We start from the raw sequence: 12,271 nt of genomic DNA on the forward strand, positions 1-12,271 counted from the left end.
ACCTGGAGCTGTTTCTCCACTGCTCTTCTTGATGTCTCAAGTGGTCCGGTCCCTCACAGCACCAGAGGCGGGCTGACCTGGGGCCGCATGTGTCCTGCTCAGGCTAGGTTACAGAGCCAGTGCCGCCCAAGCTTGCTCTGGAAACCTCATTTCAGTCATTGGAGAAAACCACGTCTGTATGGATATTTTATCAGATCACCTCCCTGAAATGTGTCCTGGTGATCTTAATGGTTTTTAAGTTTAGGCAGTTTGTACTTTAGCAAACTATTTCCAAGTCCTGAGCAAATGACATATTTAAAAAGGAGTGCACAGTTGATGGTGACGGTTCATTCAAAATTAACAGCACAAAATAGTGACTTTTAACTTGGATATTGAAAAGTGGGACCCAAAGTCATCATATCCTAAAAACATTGCCTATGTGTTCTCTGGAAATTCTATAGTTGGGGATGTATTTCTGCAAATCACAGTTTATTACCTATGTCCGTGTGCATCTAGACTTTTTTTTTAAGATACATATAATGTATCCATATATTATAATTACATATATTAATCTACATATTAATACATAGAGTTAAGATAACCCCACATTACTGCTAGCTAGCTCAATAAAAACACCAGCATCCTGCTACACATCAACGGGTGTGATCTTTGGTCAAAGAAACATTATGTTTTAATTCTTACACATTAGTTTACTCATGTTCCTTCATACATTTGCCTGACTGTTAGAAAAGCACTATTCTGTCTGTCCCCAGGAAATTAAGCTTTGCAGTGATGAGAGAGAAAATAATCTATAAAATACCCAAATCTGTTTTTCTGTTAACACAGTATGTTTAAACAATATAGCACAACGTTTATTTTAAAATTTTAATTTTTTTTTCACTAAGGCACATGACGTATAGAAATACTGAGGTACAAAATGTAAATTTCTGCATAAGATTTTAAAAATAATCCTTTTGGAAAATGGAGGTAAACAACATCTTCCAGAGGATTCAGCTTCTAGCTTGTTTTTTCTTTTGAACCAGTTCAACCAGCAGCTTGTATCTGGCGATACAGTCTTCCTGGAGAGAGAGAAAGAGGGGGTGGGGTGACAGTTACAATCGGTGTGCCCCTTGCCGGGTTAGCCCGCCCTGCCCAGTCCTGACCAAGGGCTGTCCTGTTGGCCTGGACCTCCCAAAGCATGCCCTGCTCTCCTCAGGCGCACCCCAGCACCAGAGGGTCTTCCAGCCCCTCAGGCTGCAGAACTGGCAGCTTAAGACCCAGCTGCCTGTAGCTGCCACTCCTTGGGGTGAGGACCCTGATGAAGCACGGAGCGGCCTCACTGCTCCCTTGTGTATCACAGGATACTTTCCAGAACCATCTCTGTTTCTGTTCAGAAACACCCCAGAGGCACTGTAACCCTTCACTAACTTAAGGTCATGTGGGAAACCAGGTAACTGGTTTGTGGTCTGCTGCAGATGACTTTATCAGCTGTCTGGGACGAAGAACGAGTGTTCACTCTCCTCCTGGGGTTTTGGCTTTAGCAGTGTTCTGAGAGAAACATCTAACAAGTGCCTCTTCTGCATCCCCAAGGACCACCTGCCTAAAATATCAGCCTTTTCCTAACTATTCTGCCCCTGGCAGAGCCAAGTGTGAGATGTGGTGCTCAGCGGCCCAGCGCTCCACTGGAGGACGCAGGGGCTCTGAGCAGCAGGCCTGCTGGGGCAGCGCTGGGGGCCTGGCTCCTCTCTCAGGCCCCAGTCACCCAGTGGCTTGTGGGCCACTTCCGGGGAGTCACCCAGGGGCAGTGAGCCAGCAGGGGTGGCTGAACCTCCCCTGGACCTGGTTCTGAAGTCAGGCTTAAAGGGAAGGAACCCTTGCAGGACATTCCTCCCTGAAACAGGAAGGTTTCCAAACCCCCAAGGCAGTGAGCTTGAGCATCCCACCCCCAGGAACCCATGGTTGCAGCTCCTTCATTTTAAGCCATTGTTGACTCATCGCACCTGTAGATGCCTGTGTACCCACAAATGCTAGAGGAATTCAGGGAAAATCATTTCTTCTGGAAATCAGTTGGAGGGGCTAGGAAGGAGCTGTGTTTCTTAAACAGGTCAACTGCTAATGGTTTATTTTTCTCCTCAGAAATTCTCAACTTCACTATTTTAAAGGAGATAAACTAGACCTATACACATGGGGGCATCTATGGCCACAAGCTAGATTTTCCAACACTGAATTTCAATTAAAAAAAAAATGTAAATGAACATCAGTGTGCCCAAAGGCTACTGAGTGGTGGGCACAGGAGGCAGCAGAGATTGGCTCTTTTGATTTCTCAGTGTTCCTGGTGTCTCAGACAAAGGGTGTGGGTACGAGGAAAGAAGCCCAGGAAACTGTGTTGTGAGGTAGGGCCAGAGTTGAGAAGATCATATGGGAGGCTCCGCACTGTCAGCGCGGAAGCCGGGGTCGGGTGGGGCCTCCCTCTCCACAGGGGCCGCCGCCCGCTCTGAGCTGGTGTCGGGGAACCCTCTGCGGACGCATTTAAGGAGCTGTAAACGGGGCGGACAGCGCTGCAGGGACAAGCTGGATCCTGGTCCTGGTGTCCACCTGTCAGTCCCTCCCCTGGCCCAGCCCCCACTGGCAGAACGAAGGCTCCAGAAGGTCGGCAGTACTGTCACGGGGAACTTTATGTTCTGTGCATGGGGTTTTCGATGAGAAAAAATAACTGGTCGCTGTAATGATGACACTTAGACTCTCGACCTCATGTATGCTCAGTCAGGTGCACAGATTCGCACACTGTCAGAGGCAGCCTACTGGAAGGCAGCTGGCAGGGGAAGGACGGGTTGGATAGCAAGGATAGGCGGCGCGAGATGAGGGACGGGCGGGTGGGGCCACAAGGCACTTCCCTGTGTCTGGAGCCCCCAGAGGCTCTTCCGGGCGTCACCCACCTTGCTCTTGGACGGGACACACTTGGCTATCTTGTCCCAGCGGTCAGAGGATCCCCTCGGGTACTGCTGTAGCGCTAGTTCCAGAAGCTTCTGTTGGTTCTGAGTCCAGGGCTCCTCTGCGGCGCGCGCGCGCGCTCTCTGCTGGCTCTCCTCGTCACTGGACTGCTGCTCTGACAGGTCGAAGTCCTTCTGCCTCTTCCCCCGGACGCGCTCCTCCGGCTCGGGGGGCCGGGCGGGCCTCCGCCTCCGCGGCCGGCTCTCCTCCGCGGCCTCTGCCCCCGGCTCGGCCGCCGCCTCCTCCTCCTCCTCCTCGGCCGACTGGGCCTCTTCCCGCTGGGTGATGATGCTGTCTGGCAAGGCTGCGGTGGGCCTGGTGGGCCTGGGGCTCTGAGCTGTGGATCTGAGTTCCGAGAGCCTGACCATCCCTGTGTGGAGGGACACACGGGGAGAGGAAGGTCGGTTCAGGGAGTAAGAGCCGCGGTGGTGTGGCCGCCGCAGCAGACAGTGGTGGGGCATTTGCGTGTATCTTACTGAACGTTCCCAGTATTCTAGAAAGACAGCCATCGCTACCCCAGTTGTACAGGCGAGGGACGTCACCCTCGGCAGCCGCAGAGCTGGGATCCGAACTCGCTTCTGTCTGATTCCGGGCCATGGTCCTTCCACCACTCTGAGGAACAGGGGCCTCCAGAGTCGGCTGTGATCAGAGGCAGTGCAGGGACTAACCGCCTACTTTCTAGGTTAGGAAGGCTGTTCTTCAGGACCTAGGGCTGCTGCTAACTCCACGAGTGTCAGCAGACTCAATGTCAGACCCTCCCTGGGCTCGCTGACTGCCTGGGGCCCTGCGCCACCGCCACCCACAGGCGTCACCTCGGAGACCCCCCAAATGTTCAACCACGCCTTTCCTGCCCTCCTCACATACTCCTGACCCCTCCTACTCTCTAGAAAGACCGGTCCACGGCCCACCCAACTCCCCGCTGCCTTTTCAAGAGCATGTTTCTGGAGACTGTCTTGGAGGGGAGCATCTTTCATGGAACGCTGTTTGCCGGTCCCTGCCTTCACGCCAGACCAACAGCTGTCCTGGTGGGAAAGCAATCGAGAATGCCCTCCCCCCTGAGCCCTTAGCATCCACGCCCTGTCCTCCCCAGGGAGACGTTTCCAGATCTCAGGGTTTGCTGGTTGCTGGCTGGTTACATCTAGTACAGGGACCTGTATTTAAGTAGAGTTGGAAGCTTGAAGGCGCACTTCTTCCTGGTTTCAAGCAAATAGTATGGGGCTCTTACAAAATTCCATTTAGTCTTTGAGAAAATGGATTCTGAAAAACATAGATTCTTGGGGAAGCTGCTTGATCTTTTCTTAAGGATGCTCTGTGTGTGCGGTGCCAACTGTGGTCAGTGTGGAAAAACGGTATAGACTGGCTTTCCCATGAGTCCCCTCCCCCTAGCTCCCCCCATACTAAAGAAGAACAAGGTTTCTACAGCTCCTCAAACTTATTTAAGTACATCTTAGCACTACTGTGTGTGCAGGGCTGGATTGGCTGGTGGGTGATTGTAAATGGACCCTTTTTAGAGAGATGACCAATAGAGTTCATTGGGCACAACTATTTAACACCATCATTTTTAAAGTAGTTATGAAAGGGGGGTTATTTTGAAGACATGGCTTGAGGTTACTGGGATGGAGTGGGTGCTGACTCACCTGGGGAGCAGGTAACTGAATCCTTCAGCTGCTTGGCTTTGGTTGTCACCTGTTTCAAAATATAAAAGAGAAAAACTGACTTTCCACATGTTTACTGTAGGTGTAGTGACCTATTTCATACAAGGTCCATGTGAAGGAACATAGCTTATTTAATCTTAGACCTGGATGGACCCTCAGTGATCAGCTTAGTCCATTCTTTCTAACTAACAGAAAACTGAAGCCCAGAGAGATTAAAGGAGTTGTTCCAAAATATCAGTTTAATCAAGCGGCAGAGTCAGGACAAGAACTCAGCCCATTCAGCCCCCTTACACAAGGCTGCTTCTGAAGATGTACTAGTTTTCAAAATCATTATACGAACACATCATGTTTCTTAGGTATAGTTTCCTGAAAGATTATCTTTCTTCACTGAAGACTATTATACCAATGAGTATTATGAACAGTGGAGAGATTTACTCTTAAGCTAATACAGAGGTCTGTCTTTGCATCCCATAAAGAAACCCTGAGAGTACTAAGACTGATCCTGGGGGAAGGACCTCTTGGTGGAGTAGGGCAGTTTGACCCAAGAACCATGAGACATTGACATATATATGCAAGTGATCCATGGAAAGAATTATTCCCTTTCTTATAAATAAATGTTATTATATTGTATGTCTCACCTTACAGTTTGCTTTTTTTTTCCAGAATATTTTTTTAAATTTAATGATGTCTTAGAGGTCTATAGACAGATTTCCCTTTTTAAAACTGCTATAAAATTTACAGAGTGGAATGTACAGACTTTAAATGTACATTTCAATGAATTTTGACCAAAACATGTAGCCAACATTCTAATCAAATTATAGAACATTCCTGTTACCCTAGAATGTTTTCCCTGTGCCCCTGAGTCCATTTCAGCCCTACCACTGCTCTGATTGCTGCTTATATATATATATACTTTAAACAGGAGATCAAAATTAAATAAATTTAAAAATGGATAGTTATCTGCCTCAGTGCGTTTATTAAACAAGCCATTCTCTCTCTACCTATTAACTTTATTGAGGTTACATTCCATTGTATACATGGGATACATACTTTGTATTCTATTCCCCTTAATCCATGTAAATTCTTGAACCAATATTTCACTGCTTTAAAGAAATTTGAAAGTAAAACCTCAGAAAATATCCTGTGACCAGCTCATAGTTAGATTCTGTATTCGGTCTTGGTTCCACCTCTGGGTAACCTTGAGCTATTTCCAATCCTTTGTCTGTCTCATGTATTACCCTCTGTAATATGTGGATAAAACTGCTAATAACTTTTGTCTGTTAGGGATGTTTTAAGTTTGAAATAAGCTCTTAGCATGATACCTAGCAGATGTTAAAGGCTCAGTAAATATTACCTATTATAATTGATGTGGATCATTTGTTTTTCATTCATACAAAGGGCAGAATTAGAGAAAATATTTAAAGCTGCTTAGAAACACTCTTTAATTCTATCCCCTACTTTCCACTCAATGAATGACCTTGCTTATTTTATGGGAAAAAACTTGAGGTTATCCAATGTAAGCTTCCCTGACTTCCAGCTTTCCCAACTCAAAACTCTGATTGTATCACCATATATCTTTCTCACATTTTATATAACCTACGATATCCTTGTTTGTTTTGAATCATCTCTAGATCACTTACAGTACCTAATACAATCTAAATGCTGTGTAAAGAGTTGCCAGTGTGATGCAAATTCATGTTTTGCCTTTTGGAACTTTCTAGATTTTTACCCCCAAATATTTTCCATGCAAGGTTGGTTTAATCTGTGGGTGTGGTGCTGACCATACCACGCACTTCCCTAACTGCCATTAAGTCCCTTACTTAGAGATCTCTTAGCTCCTCAAACTAAACAAATCCCAACCTAAACTCATCAACTTCTCTGCTTTTCCTTCCTTTTCCTAACAGTGTTATCATCCCAGTCACACAGGCTCAAAACCGAAGGGCCAATTTGGGTGACTTTTTTCTTCCTCTCCAGCCAGCTCCACGTTCTTCACGATATTGATTCCATCTGTTCCCATCTCAGATCTCCACCACCTGTATTAGTCCTTCACTCTCTAACTTAATTAATATAATAGCCTTCTAACTGGTCTAAACTTACTTGTTAGCAGTTCTATGGAATAATATCCCTAAGGCAGAGTTCTCATCAAGTACTTTTGATGGCTCACCAGTGACCATACAACAAAGTGTTCAATTCTTAACCTGACACACAGGGAAATCCACAATCTGTTTTCTTTCCTGTATATGCATCCTGTTGAACAATGAATGCTCCCTTTTGTTGTTTAGTTGCTAAGTCATGTCTGACTATTTGCAACCCTGTGGACAGTAGCCCGCCAGGCTTCTCTCTGTTCAAAGGATTTCCCAGACAAGAAATCTGGAGTGGGAAGATCCCGCAGTGGAAAGATCCAGGGGATCTTCCCAACCAAGGAACTGAACCTGTATCTCCTGCATTGGCAGGGGGATTTTTTTTTTTTTTTTAACCACCGAGCTATCTTAATGCTCCCCAGATGGTCACAAATTCCCCACCCTGCTAACAACACTGTAAAGGAATTATATTGCAATTAAAAAAAAAAAAATTCCCTACCCTGTACTGTTAGCCATTGTTAACATTTGTATGAAATCATTTTCTTTTCTTTATCAAACCTCTCCTTAAATGTCTGTCCAGAGCCAAACCACCCTTCAAGGTACTTGGAAGTGTAACCTTCTTCTTGAAGCTTCTCCCAGTGTCCACCACCAGAACTACCAACTCTGGTGACAATATCCCTCCTCTCTCACTTCTACTGTATTTTAAAAGATTTTATGTTTTTACATCATATACAATAAAATTATCTTTTCTTCTTTTGTTGTATAGTTCTGTGAATTTTAATACATTTATAGATCCATGTAACGATAGGATACACAACCTACATATAGGATACGGAATAACTTTTTTTTAAAACTCCTGCATCTTATTTAACAAAATATTTTGGAGATTATTCTACAACAGTACACGAAGACTTTTTTTTTTAACAGCTTAACTGAGATATAATTCACAGACTATACAATTCATCCCCTTAAAGTGTGTAATTCAGTGGTTTTTAGTATATTCAGATGTGCAGCCATCATCATGACCAATTTTAGAACATTTTTATCACTTCAAAAAGAACCCCCATACCCATTAGTTATCATTCTCCATCCTTCTCATCCCACCCCATTCCTCACCAAACAGTAAGCAACTATGAATCCCTGTGGAAAGTCTGTAGATCTAACAGAGGATCTATAGATTTCTGTATTCTGGACTTCCATATGAGTGGAATCATATGTGCATTTGTGTGGCTGGCTTCTCTCACTTAAGGTCATGTTTTCCAGGTTCATCCAAGTTGTAGCATATATCATGACTTCATTTCTTTTTATTGGAGAACAGCATTCCATTGTGGATACACCACATTTTGTTTATGCATTTATCAGTTGATAAACATTTATTTCTATCTTCTGGCTATTATAAATAATGCTGCTATAAACATTTGTATATAAATTTTTGTGTGGGCATATGTTTTCATTTATCTTTTTTCTTTTTGTGGGTGGATAGTATGTACCTAGGAGTGGAACTGCTGTGTCATGTGATAATTCTATGTTTAACTTTTTGAGGAACTGCCCTACTGTTTTCCAATAGGGGCTTCTGATTTCTCTACATCCCTCCTAAAACTCATAATCCAATTTTGTTTTATTATTCCACATCTTAGTCGGTGTAAGGTGCTATCTTGTGATTTTTATTTGCATCTCCCAAATGATGAGAGATACTGAACACTTTTTTTTCATGTTTATTGGCCATTTGTATATTTTCTTTGGAGAAAGGTCTGTTCAGATCCTTTTTTATTTGGGTAAGGGTTGTTTTTTTTTTTTCTAATGTGCTATGTGGCATGTACTTTCCTAGTTCCCCACCTAGGGACTGAACCCACACACCTGCAGTGGGAACTCAGGAGTTTCAACCACTGAACCGCCAGGGAAGCCCCAGATTTGTCTTTATTATTGAGTTGTATGGGTTGGTTCTTTCTATATTCTGGATACAAGCCCTTCATCAAATAAAGGATCTGCAAGGATTTTCTCCCATTGTGTAGGTTGTCTTTTTAGGTTCTTAGTGGTGTCCTGTGAAGCAAAGAAGTTTTTAATTTTGATGATATGCACACTGCTTGGACTTTTGTTTTCCTATCCGAGAATACTTTTGCTGAATCCAAGGTCATGACTTAGCCTCCTATTTTCTTCTAAGATTGGGTTGGCCAAAATGTTCATTTGATTTCTTCTGTAAGATGTTATGGGAAAAAAAGAACAAATGAACTTTTTTGCCAACACAATAATTTTATAGTTTTAGCTCTGACATTTAGGGAAATAGCAGCCTTCAATAACAATGTTAAATTTTCTGATCCACGAAAAGGAGATATTTTTCCATTTGTTTTGACCTTCAATTTCTTTCAATGTTTTCTAGTTTTTGAAGTGTGTACTTCTTTTTGTTAAATTTATTCCTATTTTATTCTGCTTGATGCTATTATGAATGAAATTATTTTAATTTCATTTTCAGATTGTTCATGAAGTATTTTTGTACATTTATGTTTCCTGCAATCTTGATGAATTTTATTAGTTCCATTGGTTTTTTAGTTAATTACTTAGGATTTTGTACGGATAAAATCATGTTATCAGCAAACAAGGGCAGTTTACTTCTTCCTTTTTAGTCTTACTTTTCTCACCTGACTGTTCTGGCTAGAACCTCATAAATGTTGAATAGAAGTGGTGAGGGCAGACATCCTTGTCTTATTCTTGCTCTTAGTAAGAAAACATCCTCTCTTTCACCAGTAAGCATGCTTTTAACTGAAGTTTTTAGTAGATTTTCTTTACTGGGTTGAGGCACTTCCCTCTTATTCCTAATTTGTTGTTTTATCATGCAGGAGTGTTGGATTTTGTAAGATGCTTCTACTAAGATAATCTTATTTTTTATTCTATTAATATGATGAAAGTAAAGTGAAAGTGTTAGTTGCTCAGTCGTATCCAACTCTTTTGCAACCCCATGGACTGTAGCCTGTCAGGCTCTTCTGTCCATGGAATTTTCCAGGCAAGAATACTGGAGTGGGTTGCTATTCCCTTCTCCAGGGTATCTTCCCAACCTAGGGATTGAATCGGGGTCTCCTGAATTGCAGGCAGATTCTTTACCATCTGAGCCACCAGGGATGATATGATTTTATGATGAGTTAGCCTTTGACTATGTGGATCACAACAAACCTGAAAGTTCATAAGGAGATGGGAATACCAGACCACCTTACCTGCCTCCTGAGAAATCTGTACGCAAGTCAAGAAGCAATAGTTAGAACTGAACATGGAACAACAGACTGGTTCCAAATTGGGAAAGGAGTATGCGACAAGGCTGTATATTGTCACCCAGCTTATTTAACTTATATGCAGAGTATATTATGTGAAATGCTGGGCTGGATGAAGCACAAGCTGGAATCAAGATTGCTAGGAGAAATATCAATAACCTCAGATATGCAGATGACACCATCGTTATGGCAGAAAGTGAAGAGGAACTGAAGAGCCTGTTAATGAAAGTAAAAGAGGAGAGTGAAAAAGCTGGGTTAAAACTCAGCATTCAAATAGATATGATCATGACATCCAGTCCCATCATTTCATGGCAAATAGACAGGGAGACTTTATGGCAAACAGTGAGAGACTTTATTTTCTTGGGCTCCAAAATCACTGTAGATGGTGATTTTGACTGCAGCCATGAAATTAAAAGATCTTGAAAGAAAAGCTATGACAAACCTAGACAGCATATTAAAAAGCCGAGACACTACTTTGCTGACAAAGGCCCATCTAGTCAAAGCTATGGTTTTTCCAGTAGTCATGTATGGATGTGAGAGTTGGACTATAAAGAAAGCTGAGTGTCAAAGAACTGATGCTTTTGAACTGTGGTGTTGGAGAAGACGCTTGAGAGTCCCTTGGGCAGCAAGCAGATCAAACCAGTCAATCCTAAAAGAAATCAGTCCTGAATATTCATTGGAAGGACTGATGCTGAAACTGAAACTCCAATATTTTGGCCACCTAATACAAAGAACTGACTCATTGGAAAAGACCCTGATGCTGGGAAGGATTGAAGGCAGGAGGAGAAGGGGACAACAGAGGATGAGATGGTTGGATGGCATCACTGATTCGATGGACATGAGCTTAGGCAAGCTTCAGGAGTTGGTGATGGACAGGGAACCCTGGCGGGCTGCAGTCCATGGGGTCGTAGAGTCAGACACGACTGAGCAACTGACCTGAACTGATGATGTGTGTGTGTGTTAGTCGCTCAGTCCTGTCTGACTCTTTGTAACCCCACGAACTGTAGCCAGTCAGGCTCCTCTATCCATGGGATTCTCCAGGCAAGAATACTGGAGTGGATTGCTGTTCCCTTCTCCAGAGGATCTTTCTGACCCAGGGATCAAACCCAGGTCTCCTGCCTTGCAGGCAGATTCTTTACCATCTGAGCTACAGGGAAGATCTATGAAGTGATGATGAGTTTACATTAATTGATTTTCAGACACTGAATAAAACTTTGCATTCTTAGAAATCCCACTTGATTAGGGTACATAATTATTTTTATTAGTTTCTGGATCCAGTGTGCTATATCCTGTTGAGAATTTTTATATCCATCTTCACATGAAAAACTAGTCTATAGTTTTCTTCTCATGTCTTTGGTTTGCTATTAGGGTAATACTGGCTTATAAAATGCTTTGGGAAGTATTCCCTCGCTTCTACTTTGGGAAGGTTTGTGAAGTTTTGGTATTAATTCTTTAAATGTTTGGTAGAATTCAGCAGTGAAGACATATGGGCCTGGGCTTTTCTTTGTGAATAGTTTTTTTTTTTTTTTTAATTAAGTTACTGATTCAGTCTCTTCAATTGTTATAGGTCTCTTTTGCTTTTCTATTTCTTCTTGATTCAGTTCTAGTAGTTTATGTCTTTCTAGGAATTTGTCCATTTCATTGATAGCTATTAGAGAAATAGGTATCCAGTCTCTAGGCCTACATTTCACAGTATTCCTTTATAGTCCTTTTTATTTCTGTAAGTTTAGTAGTGCTCTTTTCATTTTGATTCTGTTAATGTTTTTTCTTTTTTGTCAATCTAGTTAAATGATTGTCAATCTTATTAATATTTTCCAAGAATCCGCTTTTGGATTCATTGACGTTTCTCTACTTTTCCAGTCTCTAGTCGATTTCATTAATTTCTGGCCTATTTTTTCTTTTTTCTTTCCTTCCACTTGCTCTAAGTATAGGTTGTTGTTTTCCCAGTGTTTAAAGGTGGTAGTTTAAATCATTGGTTTGAGATCTTTCTTTCTTAATAAAGACATTTATAAATTTCTATTAACTTCATTAGATGCATTCCTTAAAACTAGGTGTACTGTGTCTTCATTTTCATTTATCTTTAAGAATTTTGATTCCCCTTGCGATATCTTTTCTTCTTTTACTTTTGGCTGTGCCACGTGGCTTGCAGGACCCTCCCTGACCAGGGATTGAACCCAGATTGAACCCAGTGACTGGATTATTTAATCCATTTACACTTAATGTTATTATTGATATAGTTGAATTTAACTTTTAATGTCTTTTTTTGTTCCTCTATTATTGCTTTCTTTTGCATAAGTGAATATTT

The 12,271-nt window shown here is 42.4% G+C and overlaps 1 protein-coding gene across 1 annotated transcript in view; it reads right to left on the reverse strand.

Moving 5' to 3' along the window:
* DNAJC1 (DnaJ heat shock protein family (Hsp40) member C1) overlaps positions 207-12,271 on the reverse strand; it is a 187,972-nt gene continuing 175,907 nt past the window's right edge. Inside the window, exons 10-12 of the mRNA XM_018057082.1 lie at positions 4,608-4,656; positions 2,916-3,340; positions 207-1,058 (exon numbers count right to left, since the gene is read on the reverse strand). Coding sequence (XP_017912571.1) covers positions 990-1,058; positions 2,916-3,340; positions 4,608-4,656 — 543 coding nt within the window. The 3' untranslated portion in view covers positions 207-989. The remainder of the gene's footprint in view (positions 1,059-2,915; positions 3,341-4,607; positions 4,657-12,271) is intronic.

The sequence above is a fragment of the Capra hircus genome, chromosome 13 (assembly GCF_001704415.2).
Source record: "Capra hircus breed San Clemente chromosome 13, ASM170441v1, whole genome shotgun sequence".
NCBI lineage: Eukaryota > Metazoa > Chordata > Mammalia > Artiodactyla > Bovidae > Capra > Capra hircus.